This window comes from Anopheles darlingi, chromosome 3, assembly GCF_943734745.1.
Source record: "Anopheles darlingi chromosome 3, idAnoDarlMG_H_01, whole genome shotgun sequence".
NCBI classification, from domain to species: domain Eukaryota; kingdom Metazoa; phylum Arthropoda; class Insecta; order Diptera; family Culicidae; genus Anopheles; species Anopheles darlingi.
The window spans coordinates 35,098,439-35,117,127 of record NC_064875.1 but is presented as its reverse complement, the minus strand read 5'-3'; the positions used below and the strand labels follow the sequence as shown (position 1 = coordinate 35,117,127).

At 40.1% G+C, this 18,689-nt stretch overlaps 5 protein-coding genes across 6 annotated transcripts in view; 1 reads left to right on the top strand and 4 right to left on the bottom strand.

Moving 5' to 3' along the window:
- Positions 1-151: 151 nt before the first annotated feature.
- On the bottom strand, positions 152-16,510 carry LOC125954934 (xaa-Pro dipeptidase). The gene is made up of 9 exons (XM_049685630.1): positions 16,164-16,510; positions 6,487-6,720; positions 6,151-6,342; positions 5,689-5,736; positions 5,376-5,437; positions 5,269-5,313; positions 663-1,377; positions 427-578; positions 152-348 (listed from the first exon to the last, which is right to left on the bottom strand). Exons 2-9 carry the CDS (start codon positions 6,676-6,678, stop codon positions 315-317), a joined length of 1,440 nt encoding a protein of 479 aa, XP_049541587.1. The 5' UTR covers positions 6,679-6,720; positions 16,164-16,510; the 3' UTR covers positions 152-314.
- LOC125954933 (FAST kinase domain-containing protein 3, mitochondrial-like) lies at positions 1,890-4,051 on the bottom strand. 2 transcript variants are annotated; one of them, XM_049685629.1, is made up of 2 exons: positions 2,969-4,051; positions 1,890-2,902 (listed from the first exon to the last, which is right to left on the bottom strand). In XM_049685629.1, exons 1-2 carry the CDS (start codon positions 4,049-4,051, stop codon positions 1,931-1,933), a joined length of 2,055 nt encoding a protein of 684 aa, XP_049541586.1. In that variant the 3' UTR covers positions 1,890-1,930. The 2 variants fall into 2 exon arrangements, with proteins under 2 accessions (XP_049541586.1, XP_049541585.1); XM_049685628.1 differs by having other exon boundaries at positions 1,890-4,051.
- Positions 11,743-14,356, bottom strand: LOC125954939 (uncharacterized). Its single transcript, XM_049685643.1, has one exon. The coding sequence runs from the start codon at positions 12,353-12,355 to the stop codon at positions 11,957-11,959; it is 399 nt and encodes a 132-aa protein (XP_049541600.1). The 5' UTR covers positions 12,356-14,356; the 3' UTR covers positions 11,743-11,956.
- Positions 15,506-16,165, top strand: LOC125954941 (bolA-like protein 3). Its single transcript, XM_049685646.1, has 3 exons — positions 15,506-15,649; positions 15,775-15,867; positions 15,962-16,165. Exons 1-3 carry the CDS (start codon positions 15,605-15,607, stop codon positions 16,142-16,144), a joined length of 321 nt encoding a protein of 106 aa, XP_049541603.1. The 5' UTR covers positions 15,506-15,604; the 3' UTR covers positions 16,145-16,165.
- A 1,805-nt stretch (positions 16,511-18,315) lies between the features above and the next one.
- LOC125954929 (uncharacterized) overlaps positions 18,316-18,689 on the bottom strand; it is a 33,667-nt gene continuing 33,293 nt past the window's right edge. Inside the window, exon 21 of the mRNA XM_049685614.1 lies at positions 18,316-18,689. This exon is cut by the window's right edge and continues 143 nt beyond it. The gene's annotated coding sequence lies outside the window, so the exon portion shown is untranslated.

Sequence of the window (18,689 nt, the reverse complement as noted above, 5' to 3'; positions counted from 1 at the left end):
TTCACACGAAGACCGCTCGTGAATAACAGAAGTTAAACTGTGATTTTGTCTTGGACTTTGAATGGAATGTCCATAATGAAAGAGAAATCACACCGACACCAGTTCCATTCAGGCGGGTAAACTGTGTTCAATATTTAGACGCCTGCCGTAATACGGAGTAATTGTATGTTCCATCGTTTATTTGCCGATTTAGTAGTAGTATATTTATAAAACGTTAGATATTACAGAAACCCAAGTTTTAAACTACCATTCCCAACACCCAAACCATTCCTTACGGGTTGCTTCCGTGGACATGCTAATCACGAATGATCGTTTCAGTTGGCCATCCAGGCTTCGATTTCCTCTACACTGAAAATGAGAAAAAAAAAGTGTGTTACATGATGTAACCAAAGCGTTATACGGCGTTTTTCGCGCTAGTATGCTTACGTTCTCGGTACAAGGGTGAAGTTCTCGATACCGGTCTTCGTAATAAGAACGTCGTCCTCGATGCGTACCCCACCGAAGTTGCGAAAACGCATCAGGTTTTGCTTCACTAAGAACTTGCTCAATTTTGGATCAGCGAGCGCCTTGTTTAGAAGCTATAGAATGAAATGAATGCCGATGTGGTGATATATCAGCTTAAACGATCAGTTCGTGCAAATGAAAATACGGGTATGACTTACTGGTTCAATAAAGTAACAGCCCGGCTCAATGGTGAGGTACATGCCTGCTTTGAGCGTTCTGGCTGTGCGGAGCCGATTGACTCCAGCGCGTGTGGCGCGTTCCGGACAGCCCGGCAAATACCCGCCAACGTCGTGCACGTCCAGACCGAGGAAATGACCGAGGCCGTGAGGTTGGAAGATGGCATTTAACCCTGCTTCTATCATCTCCTCCACGTCACCCTGCAGCAGCTGACCGTTGCGTAGCTCCTCTAACATGACGCGATTGGCCAGCAGATGCATATCGACCCAAGAGACACCTTCCCGGGCAGCCCCACAGACTGCATCACGTGCAGCCAGGACAGCATTGTAGATGAGCTTTTGATCTTCGGTAAACTTACCGTTGGCTGGGAAGCTGCAGGTGATGTCAGCAGCGTATCCACCATAGTTGGCACCCATATCAAACAGACACATAGCACCGTCCAGGATCTCGTAATCGTTTGGCGACCCGGCATGCCCGTAATGCAGGATGGCCGAATTAGAACCGGCACCACAGATGCAGGTATAAGAAGCATGGCGGCAGCCGCCAACGGCGTACGAATGGCGAAGAAATTCTGCCTCCGCTTGATACTCGTACATTCCCGGCTTGATCATCTTCATAACAGCCTTGTGGGCATCAGAAGATACGCGAGCAACATAGCGCAGCACCTCGATCTCTGCCTGAGACTTGATGACTCGGCTGAAAAAGAAGATATGCTCGAATTACCAATGGAAATATTAATCGATTAACTATGGTAACATAAAATAATGTTGAAAGGATTTGAACGATTCGTCTCGCTCGTTCAAAAAAGAAAACGGTAAGCGCATAACGATACACTCCACTCGCAACAGAAACAATATTTAACCGCCCTGTACCACATTACTTTACATGTGAGTGTGGCAGGAGATAAGAGACAGATCAATATTACAATATTACGTTACATTGTAATATTCGGATAGTACAAGATTGGACTAAGGATCGATAGATATTAGAAATTGTTTTTTGATGATCAATGGAGAATTTGCACCTGCACAGATGCAGAAAAAACAACGTTACAAGATAAAATAAATACATTCATTATTTTAAGACGATAGAACAATATTCAAAGATGATTAACGTCAACTATATTTCTACAATCAGGCTCAACTGGGCCGAGAAACTACCTGACACTTACTACAATGGCATTGTTCGCTGCTTTACTGTTTAGTTATCTTAGACAATGCTGCCAATGAAATTAAATCACTTGTGGTCTTTAGGAGGACCTAGTTAACGGTGCAATTCCTTCCAAGGCTGGTAGCGCCTCTTGAGCGTTTTTTATTCGCTCCACTAGATACTGACGCAATTCTTTTGGGTGGATCTTGAGTTTATGCAGGGTATCGAACCGCAAAGTAACCACTTTCAGCCCAAGACGTCGCAAATGCCGTATCCGCATGACCTGCGAGCCGCTTAAATACGTCCCAGTGCTGTCGTAGTACTCCGGTAGATGCACGAGGACAGCCACATTGATGTTCCGTTCTTTCATCGTGTTAATAGTGAATATGTTGCCAAGTCCAGGCGGATGGAATATAACATCGACAAGATACAGAGAGTTAACGGGCAAATGCTGGAGAACAGAGAATTTGGTCATACACTCAGCACCACCGGCCAACTCCTCTAGGTCGCTCGTAATGTAGTTGACAATTCTCTTGATGCGACCATCGTGGAATACAGCCTTCGCCGAGTGGTCACGTGGCAACAAGGGTCCATCATAGTCAGCACATTCGAGAGTGAGCCCAGTATCGAAGAGCTTCAGTTTTCCGCGAACGATGTCCATACGTTCAGGTTGCGTTTTAGCGTGCAGTACATCGAGAAAGTAGGGATTGAAGATGCGGTTGACAAAGTTGAGCGGAAACCGTTCCAAACAAAGGTACGTGAACATTATATCAATAACATCCGTCGGTGGAATCTTGCCAAAGTGTAGATCGACAAGCATGTTGATCGTATCAAAGAACTTGGTCGCATTGGAAGGCACAAAATCCAATGCTCCGAATGGGTAGAAGTAGGCCCGCAGGTAACCCGGTTCGACCAGAGCGTGGTTGGCTATAAGAAATTCGCTGCATCCATTCAGAATGTGCCCGTTGCGCAGGCGGAATTCCTGGCAGTGGCAAAGTATTGTAACGATCAGGTTCTGTGAAGTCACTTTCACTCCCTTCGCCTTCATGTAGCGCTCGAGTGCTCGTTCAATCTGCGTATCGGAGTAAACGAGATTTGTAAACGCTTCCAAAATAGCACCCAGCTGATCCTCGCTCACAGAGTGGATGTTGGTGTTGAGCCAGCGGGCCAAGGATTGTGTAACACGATACGGTGACAGTTTGCAGACAACCAATGACTGCAATACTTCTATCGTTGCATTCGGAGCCATCTGCCACCAGAGCATGGTAATACGCCGCTCAAGCACTGCCAGCACAGCGCGACGACTTATTTTCAGATAAGGCAACATTGCAAACACAAAGTGTACGTTGCGCTCGGTAATGAATTTTTCCTTATCGGCTAGGCCACTCCAGAACTTCTCAACCATCTCCGGTCGACGGCACTGCGTCAACACTTCAATCGCATCGCAGCACTCTTCGATCGTAAGTGCATTTTCCGCACACCGGTAGACCAGCTCGTTTCCCAGCATATCTATCGTTCTTGGTAGCTCGAGATAGCTGCGAAGTTCCTCCAGTAGATCAAGGATCGCCTTGGACTCTGCGTTATACACGATGCAGTTAATGATGCGCTCGAACTCTTGGCTGCGTTCCACTTCCTTCAGTTCCAGCAAGCTTTCTACGCTCAGAATCTTCTCCATCGCACGGATAGCGATATTCGGTCCATAATTAGCGTCATTTTGATTAAAGAGTACCGTGAGAACACCCTTTGTCGAGTGGCAATCATCGATCTTTTTAATTATCTCCATTTCCTCTTCTAATGGTTCCTGTCCTGTAGAGGTATTTCCAGCATTGCGAGCCTTACCATCACCCGGTGAAATAGGGGGGCATATGATTTTATCCGACACGAATGATATGAACTCATCCTCTGCAATTTTGCGTACTACTACCGGCAGCTCCTGTATGTCACAACGCTGCTGCACTAGAATAGTCGTATTACGGACAAAAGATTTGCAAGGTTTCGCATTCTTCGGTGTTGCAGGTTTCGGCGGGGGCGGAGGTGTATCTCCAGAGTCGCGGGAGGAAAACGAGCATCGTTGGGACTCATGCAACACGGGGGGGCCGGACGTGCCTCTGACAGTGCGAAATGAACGCCAAATACCAGTCCATAAGCATCCCACGGACATTTTAAACGCCGTTATGTAAGGGCCTACTCTGCGAACCTGTGTAATATTTTTCCGCATCATTTTCTATCTTTTGGTAGCGAAGACTTCCACGTTCGTGAAACTTGCCTTTGCACGCATTGCGAAAATATCTTTTCCGAATCTCGGCTCGCTATGTTCTTCTTCTTCTTCTCTTCCTTTTTCGGTAAGGATTTATCACAGTACCTTGAGGATATAGGCTCTGTTATTTTAAGGACCGGCTACTAAGGCCGCATGTCCAATTTTCAGTGTACCTCCGATTGCGTGAATTGCTGTTGAGGTTTTTTTGCTGTTTCTGTTGATATTCTAGATCGACTATTATTTCTTCCAGATCCGGGTTCCGGATATGAGACAGACCGGTAGGATAACCCTAATTGCAGGAACTTGCCGTGAGGCTGGAAGGAGAATTCGATAGTCAATACGAAAAATCTAGGCGGAATCGCAAATCCTAAAACATACCGGTTTCCGACGGTTTTCTTTTCGTAACTCCCGGCTTGGAGTTTTGTTAGCGCTTCGGGTGAGGCTTCCCGGAGCCGGAGCCGGAGCTCGAAGAATTCTTTTTAGGTAAAGGAAAAAGATAATCCTTTTCCGAGGTCAGTCCGTCTTTTTGGGAAATTTATATTATAAATAAAAATGAATTTATTTCCATGAAATTTATATGGAAAGGTTTATGTTTACCCAAAAAAGTTAAGCTTTTCGGAAAAAGAATCGGCTTTTCTGATTCTGATTTCTGATTTGTCCTCCGATTTGGCGTCCATCAGCTGATCATTCAAGGCCAAGTTCGTTGTGGATAACCTCAAAATGCAAGGCTCACAAAAAGGGTGTTCATATCTGGAGGAACCGGCCGAAAAGGGCCATCAAAAGACTATAACTGGAGACTAGAAAAAAGTACTATTCCTCTGGTTTTTCTTCGCTCTGCGATTTTCCTCGTTTTTTACACTTTCCCGGTCTACTTTCTCAACGAGAACGCCGATGGGAGTTGAAAAACGACTTCAATTCACTCCCAGCACCTTTTTCTTCATCAAATTTTCCAAAAACTCCAGATTTTCCCAATTTTTTCGCGGATTTCGCGGAGCGACAGAAGAAGAACAAGAAGAACCGGATAAAACGATAAATTCGGCCGTAAATCGATATAAACGATACAACGAACGAAATAAACGATACAACGAACGAAATAAAAACGATAAATCTAAAGGCTGGTCCACACGCTGCTAGTAGTCGGTAGACCTGGTAATAGTATTCTTTTTTAAATAGCAACTTACCATTCAGCAATAACAGGAAAAAGAATATCAGTGTCAATAGTGAATCTGAAAAAACAAAGAAGGCGTTGATTGGCCCTTTTCAGAAAAAACCTGTTCCTTCCCCATACCTTTCAATGCCTTTGAAAGAAGCTGGTTTTGCTACTGAACCGCTATCAGTATTCGGGCCACTCTGTTAACAAAAGGGTAAGAATACACATTGATCAAATATCACAATACATCACAATTTCTGCAACGATAGATGAAGCGATAGATGAAAGAACCTCTAGTGAAAACTCGAAATGTAATGCTTAAACATTTTCGTTAGCCTTTTACACGCTGTCGAAAGATTGCACTCAACTCGAAAAATTTTAACTTTAAAAAGGTTTCGCTCTATGAAAAATAGAAATTAGACAGATCTACCGTTTTCCCAGATGTACTTACCAAAACTAAAAGTACTGATGGGTTGTTACCAGTAAGTTTATCCACGATCTGCAAGCATACAATATAATCCATATACTAATCTTAGTAAGGAGTTACACTTTCAGGGAGACGACGCGCTAGCCGTTAAGCCGCTGGTCGCGCAGTGGAGATACGCAAAGAATCCCAGGACTCGCTGAACCGTGCGCCAAATGCTCTATGCTATCGGAACGGTCCATCTTCTGTGCCTGAACATGTGTCCACTGTTAGTGATTCTGTGTGTGCCACTTCTCAGGAGGCAGCCACTATGATTACCACTAAGCTTTAGGACAAATCAGAGTGAGATCGATCCTCGTGTCAGATTTTCTATTTCGACTCAATCCTATTTTCAAATAACTTCACTTTCCCCTTCTTCTAAATACTCAAATACGTTGGCGAAAAATTTACCGCAATTTGGTAAAAAGTGTGTGTTTCATCAATACTTACTTCATCCACGTAGTACACAGCGTCCACTTCATACTTGCGCTTGAAGTCATCGATTCCAAGTAGCGGACCCATCCACACTGAGTACTCTTCTGGTAACCGTGGTACAAACAGCACAGCACGTCCTGTTTTTACCTCAACCGTTCCATAGCATCCAGGCTCAGTGACGCCGAACATGTAAGTAAAATACGATTCCTAAAAGGACAATGAATATAAAACATAAAAGATATAGCTTCTTTTTCATTACACTACATTTGAAAGTAGGTTTCAATATACCAACATGTAGAAAAGAAATTATTTTTTGTGCAATGTTGTTAGTATACATGATGTCGAACTTACCTGGCGGAAAATATAGTCGACGTCCGTATCGTAATGGCTTATGTTATCGCCTCCTTGAAGTACAACTATAGGAATAGAATCCTTCCCAAAGTTGCGGGTTCGTTGTAGTTCATTGACCACCTTGTTGCGATTATCCCGAAACATTGCCATGGATATGGCGTGCGTATGCGAACCCATTTGAAAGACAGCCATCCTCACGTTATCGAATTATAACGGATTTTCCTTTAAAGACTCCTTACATTAAAGAATTGAATAAACAAATTAAAATTTGGCGATTAACAGCTATTTTACGAGTAATTGCACTATAATGATGAACATTATAGCTTAATAATAATAACATTTAGTTCATAATGCATAGAAAACATTTCAATGGTTTCAATGTTCGTTCACACAGCTTTACAGCGTAACTGGCATTCGAATCGCATTCAAAATCGGGAAAGGAAAACTTTCCTTAGATTTCGTGTAATTTTCCAGAACGTTCGTAAATATTCGTAACAGAACAGTGGTAAGTCTTTTTTGTTTGTTGTCCTGGTTCATGTCCTATAAGCATTATTCAAGGACAGAGACCGATCCACGCGTACTTTTTGCGCATGCGCGTTGGACCACTTCCAAAGGACTCCAAAGGATGATAATCCAAACGAGGAACACTGACGGGAGGCATTCGCGAAATATTTTCATACGCACAACCGAAGTAAACAACCGCCTGCAGAACCCCTTTCCCTCCCATTTCCTAAACTACGTAGACACTTTCCTGGCAACTTGGAGAGATTTTTCTCAATAAAATTCTATAAAGAGATCCGAAACTCGTACAATATTTTTAGACCATCTCATGGAAACAATGAGATGATCAGAAGAGAACTAAGACATTTTTAGCAAACAAAATATTGTCTGTATGATGCTGCTAAAAGAATGTGATTGCAAAATGATAACAACGGAAGCAACACAATGTGTAAGGCACAAGGCGTGTGAAGGCATATGCCAAAAATCCAAGACGAGTTGATGGAATTTTATTTTGAAAGCCATTCAAAATCATAACATTTTGCATAAAATCATTCTTACCAATATTTGAATAAGATTCATCAATTCAATTGGCGACAAGAACACTGGAGTTTGTGTACAGCACAAGCATAGAAAAAATCCAGCCGCCAAGAAAATGTTGTAGCAGTATTATGAAAAATCCAAAATCGCAGTGAATACAAGTAACAATCATTGTATGGTGTCATCATTAGGCATTTGTAACAAATAAAGGCACACCATTAAGTATTATGCTTTATGTATTTTCAGTATATTACAATTCAATCTTTTGTTATAGTAGTCCATAGCACTGATCGAAGCTATTAAATGTAATTTCATACCGTATTTGATACATTTACAACATTCGTATTATTTTATACAATAACGTTATAGTCACATAACAGACTATCCAGCGGTTCCAATGCAATATGCCGGGATTCTTTCTTTTACCATTTCCTGTTACTTCAGCTATAAATTGCTTTGCTACCTGGATCCTATATATCTACATGCATTCAATGTTATAAGAGCGTTTTTGGAAAACATTTATGATTTACACATTCTTAAGTATCATGTTATAATGAGACGTATGAATGAATTTCAAAAATAAACAAAAGAATTTAGAATCAACCACCGGTTTGAATTCGTTTTCTATTGATATGAATTTGGTTTTCATGTTTTTATAATTTATTCTAGAATTTCATTGTTGTCCATTCATTCCTCGCCATTACATTATTGGTTGCATGCTTCCCATATTATATGAGAAAAATTTCATTCTGGTAGAAAACGGGATACAATACTGGTTTTCTTATATATGCTTAAAAAAATATTAGTTTTTTCGAAAAACATAAATATATAACTGAAATATAAGAACGACAACATCTGGAGTAACAAATAAAAAAAAAACGGTCCTTAATTTTTTGTGAGATTTGTTGAATTCATTATCTTTTGCACATGAATTTTATAAAATTTGACTTGACTTGTCGGAAACAATAGTCTATAGATGTTGTTATAAACTTTCTAAGTCATATAGAAGTTAAAGTAATCTTATTCATACTCACACTATTCATCATTGATGACGCCGGAAATACGTAAGCAACGAATTCCCGCGAAAGTTCGGAAAAGTATGAAACCATCAAAAATAGCTCTTTCAGTGAGTACCCTCAACACTGTCGCGCTGCGGGTTACCTTTTCTCTATTTACCTGTTTAATATTCTTCGACATACACCTTCCAATTCATTCGTACACATATTATACATTTCAGATGAAAAAACTACAAATAAAACTGTTTGATCTCAATGCTTTTTGTTTTTTTGTTTTTTAGTTTTAAGCGTAAATAATTTTCTCTCTTCGGCATTCTCTGATTTATTCATTTCTTCAGTGACAAGTTTTCAATTCATCGTGTCACAGAATCCGTAAACTATTTCTTTTTCAAATCGCTTTCATTACAATAATAATATTCAAATACAATACGTCCACAAAACTCAAATTCAAAATGTTAGGGAATTTGCAAAAGTGGAAGAGCCTATAAGAAAAAACAAATGTTGCCTTCTAAATTATCAATTGCGAACTATATAAATCATAATGCTAGATATCTTTATCACCGGTTAGTACTTATTTCCAACAAGTGTTTGTGCATTACTGCCGAATTATATGCGAATAGGTGTGAACAGAGTGTATTCTCTTATAGCAAAGCCGTAATATTTGAAATGAATCCTAAAACGGATTTTAATAAGGACAATCAACGCATAAATGGCATTTAATTTATTGTTTGTAATTGAAGTTGTTTTACCAGAAAATTATCGTTTCTCCTCGTTTTAGGGTGCCTGTCATGTTGTTTTCATAATCTGTTAGGTTTTAATTTCCATTTTATTAATGACTGATTTACGTGCACTGAGTAATCGTTTCCAAATTTGAATAAAAAATTAATTATGTAATTAAAGAAAACATATGTATTTGTTTTCAGAAAAACAAAAGCTCAGCATGGTTTTTGGATGTAGACAATGCATTCCAGAAACTATGTGTATCACTAGAGGAGAAAAAGAAACATTGAAATTTTTGGTAGTTGCACATGCACTGAACTGAACGGTATCATAAAACATAATCGTATTTGATCAGCCGGTACGTTCAGATAGAGTCACTACTAAATTTTGTATATAACACTGATCCGTGGTTCTATATTTTTGCCAACACTTTGAATAATTTATTATTATCGCTATCGTTTTTTATATAACCTATCTAACCAACATGCGCTTAATATTTACAAGCGACACACGGAAACGCATCCGGTTACGAAAGTTAGTCGCAAAAAAGTATGAAAGTATTCCTGACAATTGTCAATTCTTCTTACATTTTAACGATCAGGTTAATAGAATTGATACAATTTTAAAATAAAATTAAGAAAACCTTACTGGCTCTCTGATGCTAGAATTCTTGCGCTAATGCACACATCGTCGACAGTAAAATCCATTTTCGTTTAATTAACAATCCATGATCATAATTTCGCTCTTTACTCAAATCATATCGCTGCACTGCATTCAATACACGCATTTCCTATACGCTATGCCTGCTGCTAGAAGCATTGTTAGTGTTGGTTACTTCCTTTACTCGTTGTGTAAGTTGTGCATTATTCATCTGGGGGATCCTAAACTTGTATCAGTCTTTTTCATTGTTCAATTATATATCATAGTAATTTAACGGTGTATTACAAATCAAGCACAGCCACATAACTGAGGATATAAGTTGATAAGTTTTTCAACAAAAACCATCAACACCGGAATCAAATCGGTATTTTTTGTTGCATTAATGTCTATTTCCGAAAGGTGGCTGCGACTGGTTTTAAAGCACTAAATTTATCAAGCCATTTCCGGAAAAAGTATTTATTGGTAAAGGTTTTTGTATTTTGATGTTGAATAATGCTAGTTTGGTGGATTGTTTGTTTTTTGAAACCCAAGAAGCACTTCTGCAGTTTTATCAAATTGGCCCTTTATCCAGCTTATGGGTTCGTCAGCAAACTGTACAGTGTTGCCTCAAATTTAGCTTATATCTAAAATGTATGATGCGCTTTTAAAGTACAGTGCCAGGATAGCGACAAAATTTGAGAATAATTTGGATTGAAATACGGAATGGTGCTTCTTGCCGATAAATGATGTTCTTTTCTCTGCAGTTCATTTTTTGATTCTTTGAAAACGTTAGGTAGGTAAAACTTGGAAATAAAGCAAACGCTGATATGGTCGGTACACTTAATTTGGGATGGATATATTGTGAATGGTAATGTTTCCGTAAGTTTATTCAAGGAACTGTGCACCTCTCCGGCAATTGAACTACACAAAGCAAATCATGCATGCTAAGCATGAATTGAAGTACTTTTTCCGATGCACTCGATTGTCCATTCAATGTTGAATGCACTATCAAGAAGATATAGTGTTGAGAATACACCGCATGATTTTGTGAGATTCGTACTAGATTTGTTTTGAACATCAAACTTGAACATCGCATCAGACATTTCTGAAATCTTTTCGCGCCTAGCATCACTTGTGCTCTACAATAAATAAAGTAGAACAGTGTGGAGCGAAAACAAAGAGCGGTTTGGAAGAAAGACTGAAACCAACTAGGAACGAAAAAATAGGACCCAGTAACTGCCTAAACCAAGGATTTCACACAAGGTTTAATACACTGGCATAGCATGGTCGACATGGTTTTGGACGTCGATATCATAGGTTCGACTTTATAAGGGAGAGCTAATCGACTCGTCTCACATCATTCTCACTCTGTGTTTGCGGCTCTCGGGTATAGAGCGACTGTATTCCAAATAACGTTTTCTCAATAGTGACATTTGAAGAGTAAGTACCAATAAATTGGAAAACAAGCGAATGTAAAGTCTGTTAAGATAGAGGTACACACAAGAAAGAACAAATGAGATGGATTACAATGGTTTCACAGATTATTCAATGAATTGGCCTAAAAACACATTGCATAATCAGACAATTCGACTATGTCATGTACTAATTATGGTAAGTAACAAAGTTGACTGTTTAATGTTTTTCTCCTCTTCTCCTCACTGGTTATTTTCGATAGCCCTTACTCTTGAGTCGCTCACACGAACTTGTCGGAATACAGTCGGTGGAGAGGAATGGGAATAGAAGGTTAAGGGGCAATATTTTCTGCAATAACATTACAGGCGCAGTAGTTGGAAATGGTAACGAAAGCAAAGAATAGAAAAGCAAAAAGTGCAACATGACTCACTTTGCTTGGAAATACTTCTGTATCGGGTCACGGCAATCGACACGTAATCCATCTCTATTTGCTAATTTTAGCGCACTGTTATGCTCATTCCTGCGATAAATTTAACAGTACAGCGTACGAATTCTCCTATTAGCTAGTATTTAGTATTTCTAGTTCTCTTCTTAGTTGATTATGTTAAACCTAGAATGCTTTGCTTCGCGAAGGCTAAAGATACTTAGGACTCCAGCTGACACACGACCACGATAGGAGACCGCGAAGATTCCTCGTCGCTCTCGTAAAAGTACCGCTGCTTCGGCGAAAGTCCGTGCTGCAACCGCCGGACGGCTTCTTTGACGAGGTTGTTGTTCTTGAGCAGGGTCTGCAGGAACTCGTAGGGGTCGTCTATCGTTTGCTCGTCTTTCGTTTTCGCCTTCCCGACGATCTTTTTTTCCGCGCCGACACCGACCCCACCACAGACAGGCTCAGACCACGATCTGCAGGGGATGTGGTAGGGCGAGGGCCGTGAACTGCGCGTAGGTTGATGAGAAGGTTTAGCTTTCAAGCGCAGATTTTCGCGAATTTCGTGAACCAGCTCCTCCACGGCCAGCACATCGCTTGCCTGCTTGCTCGGCATGACGACGACGACGCTGTTTCTGCTACCACCACTAAGAGAGCACACGCTGGATCACACAAAAGCTCTGAGAGCAAGCACTTTTCCTGCGGGTTTCTACACAGAACCGGGACACGACTCACGAGTTTCAGCTCAGACTCCAGACACTCTTCTTAGCACGGTCTGCTATGATTCGCTTATCTGCTCGTTTGAGTGCGGCTTTCACCACTCCACAATGACTATTTAGGGCACACGCTTGCTCCTGCTTCTGCTAGTGATGAAGGCCACCGAGCATGCACGGAATTCTGTTTTTCTGTCCCTTTTTCACGCGAGAACGAGACGGAATTGCGTATCACACCTCTTTGTATTTCTTTACGCTATGCGCATATAGCCGGTGTAGTTCGATTTTTAGGAAATTTCCAAACCTAGCACTCGCTGATGTTTTGAGGGCTCGAATTCGATAATTTTGCCGAAGTCCACCAGCAACTCACAGAACACATTTAGCAAACGATACCTTGCCCAAGCGCGACCGTTTTTTTCTCTATCCCACGGAATCGAAAAAGAGATGGGTAGTTAACCCACACAGTAAACACGACCGTTTTTTCTTCTTCTTCTGTGCCGCTCTCCCGCTCTGTCGCTCTCTCTCTTTCTCTGCAGCTGCCACGGCGCACGGAAAAGATGGCGCTAGTGGGGTGATTATTAACTTCCTTCACTCTGACTACGAGGAGTGCTTGACCTCCAGCGCTCGAATACAGAAAAGTGGCCACGCAAGCAAAACTGCGAAAGGGATTCGTTATGGAAAAATAACACTTTTTCGACTATCCCAAAATAGCAAGCTTCTCGCACGCCGTCGTTGCCCGCTCACTTCGGTATTGTTCTTCGCTGTTTCACTTAATATTTACAGGAGCGAGTGCCCGCCTCGAAACCAGTTCTAAAACTAACCACACAGAAGAAGATGGTGTGGTTTTAGCCTCGCCCAACGAAGTGCTCACGAACACACACAAGTCGCAAAGTTACACAACAGAAACTTCGCCAGCATCAAAACGAACACTGATGCCCTTTGGACTGCGTAATAAGTAAAACCACTGAATACCGAAACCCTGAATGATAGATTGACGATTTGCGATCAACCAGAATCAGGCTCAATCGACTAGATTTTCCTTTAAACCCCGAGATCGGGCCAACAAGCAGAGTTCCGGCCGCTGGTGAAGCGCTGGTGTATTGGTGAGTGCGCGTGCGCTTTGCTCGGAGGTGTGCGCTTTGTTCAGGCTTCCCTAAACCTAAATTTAGGTTAAACCCTCACCACATAAACACAAACAGAAGAATTTAGATTGCTTCTGGAACGATTTTACAACACTAAAAACTTGAGCGTATTATGGCCCCTATTGCGATTGTCTTGTCTCGTTTCCGAGACAAGACTCGACCAGTCTTGTCTGGCAAAAACCGCCGAGTCTTGGTTGTCTAAAATCGGTATTGCGAGTGTCGCATGAACACTTGAATGAACAAGTGTTCATTTGGCTGTCAAAAGCCATCAAAATCGCAGCTTTGTTTGTAAACAATCGTGCGCAGTTTGAATTTCCTTACCGTTAACGTGTTTTAATTCATCAAAAAAATGTTTTCAATCGTACAATATTTGTTCAATTATTCTCAATCTCTGATGCATTTTTATTCAGGAACTCGATCGTCACGAAAGCAAATGCTGAGGTTTAAGCCCATTACATGGTTCTCAGAAAATGTGCCATTTCGTACAATTGAACATAATCGATTACTGGTAATAGGTTATTGATTAATTCCATTAAATTCAACCAAAAATTCCAAATCAACCGCCAGTCTGCTAAATAAAAAACTGTTACGGTAATCTTAAATCGCAGTCTTGTTTGGCAGACTCCCAGTCTGGTAGCTTTGAGTACAAGACAGCTGAGTCTCGTTTCCAAGACAGAAATCGGTGTCAAGCAAGACACTCGCAATACCGACACCAGACTGACGTTTGTCTTGGAAACGAGACAAGACAATCGCAATAGGGGCCTATGAGTCCTTTTCTGGATTGCAACGAGAAAAGTCCAAACCTCCAAGTTTTCTTCAAGCCCAGTAACTATTGCCTTATTTGTTTGATGACGCATCAAAAGGCGATACGAAAAAGTGTAAATAAACCGCGACTTGTCTGTGTGCGTTAAAGGTGCCAACTCAATTTTTCCGAAGAATTTGGGTTTTGTTTTCAAAACATCATCGAGATGAATCACGTGCGCTAAAGCTGGTAACTACGGAATTTCGCTTTTCGCATTTTCGAAGCTCCAACTAGGGTAGTTGGACAATTGCGATGTCCGTGGCAAGCTTTTGATCCAGATTCAGACTTATTTTTTTATATTTACACCAGATTTTTGCTTATTTGCTTGCAACCCAGCCTGCAAGGGTTAGGGTAAGGGGCAACATCAGCAAAATAGCACAGACTCAAGGTTATTATGTTGTACATACACCGTTTTTGGGACCAAGTAAACAAGTGAGCTATGCTTCTACCTAACCGCCAACCGCAAGTTAACTCCAGATCAACCAAACATCAAGTAGCCTGTTGCCAGCTGAATATAGCCATCATCCAACAGTAACTATACAGTTGACACACAAACTAAATTTCTTCTGCTCAACTAGACACCGTCAAATGAAAAAAATACATGCCACATCCATCTCAACGTCGAACGTCGATTTTGAATTCCAGCGCTTCAAAAAACTGCGACTGCGTCTTTTGCTCAAACTGAGCTACTTGCATTTTCATAAGGTGGTGCTACATGAACCGTAAATTTATGCGTAAATTTACAAATTAATGCCAAAACGTTTACGCTTCGATATGTTTACATGGCCGGGTTGAGAAAATTAAAATCGGTTTTTTGAAGAAAAGGATTGAACACGCTAGCAATGATCACTCACTATCGATTTAAACCACAAAAAGAACATATTGCGAGCCCTCCCGTTTGCAAAAAGCTTTTACGCCAGGTTTCACGCCCCACGGACCAATAATCGTTTGACAGCATGTAAACGGCAAGCGTAAACGTTTTGGCATTAATTTTTACGTTTACGCTAGAGTTTACGCTCCGTGTAGCAGGGCCTATTAAAAAAACACCTTCGAAAAACACGCATACACACGCATACAAATCCAAGTAGCATTTTTTGACAGATCGATTTCATAATTCGGTTCTTCTAGGTCCGATATATTTAGGTTTTTGTAGCCGGTAAACTACCATTGGTTTTTGGATAACTACCATTGGTTTTTTAAAACAAAATATGAACGGAAAGCTCTTTCAAAAGTATGGTAGTCGATATATCTCGGTAAGAACATCTTTAGCACATTTTGTTCCATGAAATTAGATAACCAACGGCGAAGTGATGAAAATAGTGTTCCATCCAACGTTCTGTCGCTTGCAATTGCCTCTTTTTGTACGTTTTGTTCGTAGGTACTAAGTCGTGTGTGGTCCGGGGGCAGTTCGCAAGTCGTTAAAAATTCCGAAGAAACTCTGCGGAAAGCTCTAGAGCTTAAATTTCCAAAGGTAGTAACCAACGATAGATTGCCGTGATAGGCGTGATTGATGGCTACTCAACAATTATCTTATCATCCTTTGAACATTGACTCTTACTCGCCAGGCAAAGCACATCGTAGTTACTGACATTTCTGGCGGATGTGGATCAATGTACGAGATTTCCGTAGAAACAACAGAATTCAAAGGTTTATCTACTGTGAAACAACACCGATTAATCACGGAAACACTGAAGAATGAAATAAGAGACATGCATGGCCTCAGAATATACACGTCGATAGGAGAGTAGAGATATTCAAAGAACATACCTTTATTTTCGTGTTAGGGCCACTTTCCGAAACCTTTCACATAAACAGACAAATCAACTCTGTGAACACCGATACCGTTTGTGCGCCTGAATTGTAATTCTTATAGTGCGGTATACTTATCGCTTGTAGAAATGAGCGCAGATAAGCCGATTTTGTGGTTATCAGAATGATGCCACCACTTGAAACGTAAACAAAAGAATGATGGTTAAAGGCAGATGTGGCTCGTACGCCCCCGTCTCACTGAATGCGTTGTGTCACATCAACCACTAGCAATAAAAATAAAGTGAAATTCATGAGCCCTGCTCTTTCATTGTTACATTTGCGGGCTTAAATTGATAAAATGATGCGCCGCATTCAATGTTCCTGGAAACGCGACACCACACAAAAAAAATCTCAGCTTCAATCAATGAAGTGAACCCAAGTGCGGAAAGTACGCCGTTTTAGTAGGACAAAGGCGTACTTTTGTCGTGCGACAAAAGTGCGACTTTATCCCACGATTGGCAGTATGGGACGGTGTAAAAACTCGCCTCGCCTCGAATCGGTTCCAATCCAACCGGTACGGTTTTGGTACTGTTTCCAAGGGTTTGTTTTGAGAAGCAGAAAACTAATTTCAGATAATTGTATTTTTGAAACATTTCATGTATTTTAGCATATTATATATCACTTTTATAACAACACTGAATCACATTCGGGTCACAGGAAAGCGCTGAACAGCCTGGGAAACATCTTTCTGTGATATCTTCTGTTCATCCAGAACCTTCCTTCAACATACACACAGTCAGGTTGTTCTTCGTTAACGAAATGAACTCCATTCTAAACGGCTTCTGCATCATCTCCAGCATCCATTGCACTGAAAACACCATGGAAAATGATGAACTTTAATGAATAAAATCACTTTTTTCGCTGGAGCAACTTACCGAACTGCGTCCGAGCTAACACTTTGACAGGTTCACTGTGCTGTACCGATTGGACGCCGAGAACAGATGAAAAAGTCCCAAAAAAGTCGTGATTTCCTCCCAATTCCGCCAAAACCGATTCAAATGTCTACATGGGAATCGTTTAAACATTCGCAAATGAACTCAAATTCAAATTGAACAACAACGGTTGCCACCCAAATCACTTTTTTTTTCAAAATTTCCGAAAGAAAATAGAAGAAGCATCATAAATTAGCAAAAATTATTATATTCTGAATGAGGTGTGTTGTCGTGCCTAATAGAATATTATGTTGGAAAGGCATTAGAGCGAGTGAGCCTTAAAAATGCTTAACAAATTTATTGAATTAAAATGTTTACTCTCCATACCTACTTCTTATCTTATTCTAAAATGTAAGGCATTCTTTGATGAATTTCAGATAAAATTACGAATTTCAGTTAAACCATTATTGACATTTATATCATTACAGTTCATTACCAGTTCTACGTTGCGCCATTTTCTGATTGTGATTTACTTCTCTAAAGATAAGGCATGAAAATCTATGGAATACGATAGCATGTTTATGTTTTTGCTATATATTGAACGATAATAGGCACAAATACAAATATTATTTACGTAACAACATTTGAAAATGGTTTTTGAATTGCACCAACACTCGTAGTCTCAATACTCACTGCGGGCTGTGAAAAAACTACGAAAATATATCAACAATAAATAAATTATTTTTATAATATTCAACAAAGTTGATATGAGTAAATCATAATTTGTTGTCATGGTTCCACAATGTTTTACGGGTTTTGTTTTCGTTTACTTTTGTGTATTCTCTAATAATTAATTCACATGTCATCTTCTATATCTCATTATCTATGAATAATGAATGTGCTTTTACAATTAAGTGTTTATATAAAGCTTTTTCTTGGCGTTTTAGTTCGTTTGTAGTATTTTTAGTATGTCCAGTTGGTAAAATGTTAACCGATTACCACGTAATAACTTACGTGTTAGATGGTTAAACAAATTAATGATCAAGCTTTTCTCAAAGCAATTACACAGTATTTGAAAAATGATTAAAAATATTGTATGATAGTGAAGAAGAACTAAGCCTAACAATAAAATCAAACTATACACATTCTAAGCAGGACGAAATGTTTAGTTGTTTCTTTAAAACAGCTAGAAAACTGGACGGGAGTGTTTTTATCAGCTCAATTCATGACATCGGTGACGAATTGTTAACTCACCTAGGTACCCTGACGCTTTTAGCCAAGTGTCTAAATAATTAATGTTTTTGCAATTCGTCCCTACGTTTTGTCCATTATACGCTAAACCATACTCTTTGCCTTTGTAATAGTTAAACAGGGTATCTATATATTAGAAATATTTAAAATGTTTATATGAAGGATTTTGAAATTTTATTGTACAAGTTGGTATAGAGTGCTGCATTGTTCGTAGCAATTGGCCAAATTTATATGACTAGTAAATAAACCATGAGAGTTGTGGAACATTTCGAATCAAGTTGATGTGGATATATCATTCATACACCTTCCAGCACATTTTTAGTGCAAGTCTGTAAGCATTTTGTGAAAATTTAAAGCTCCA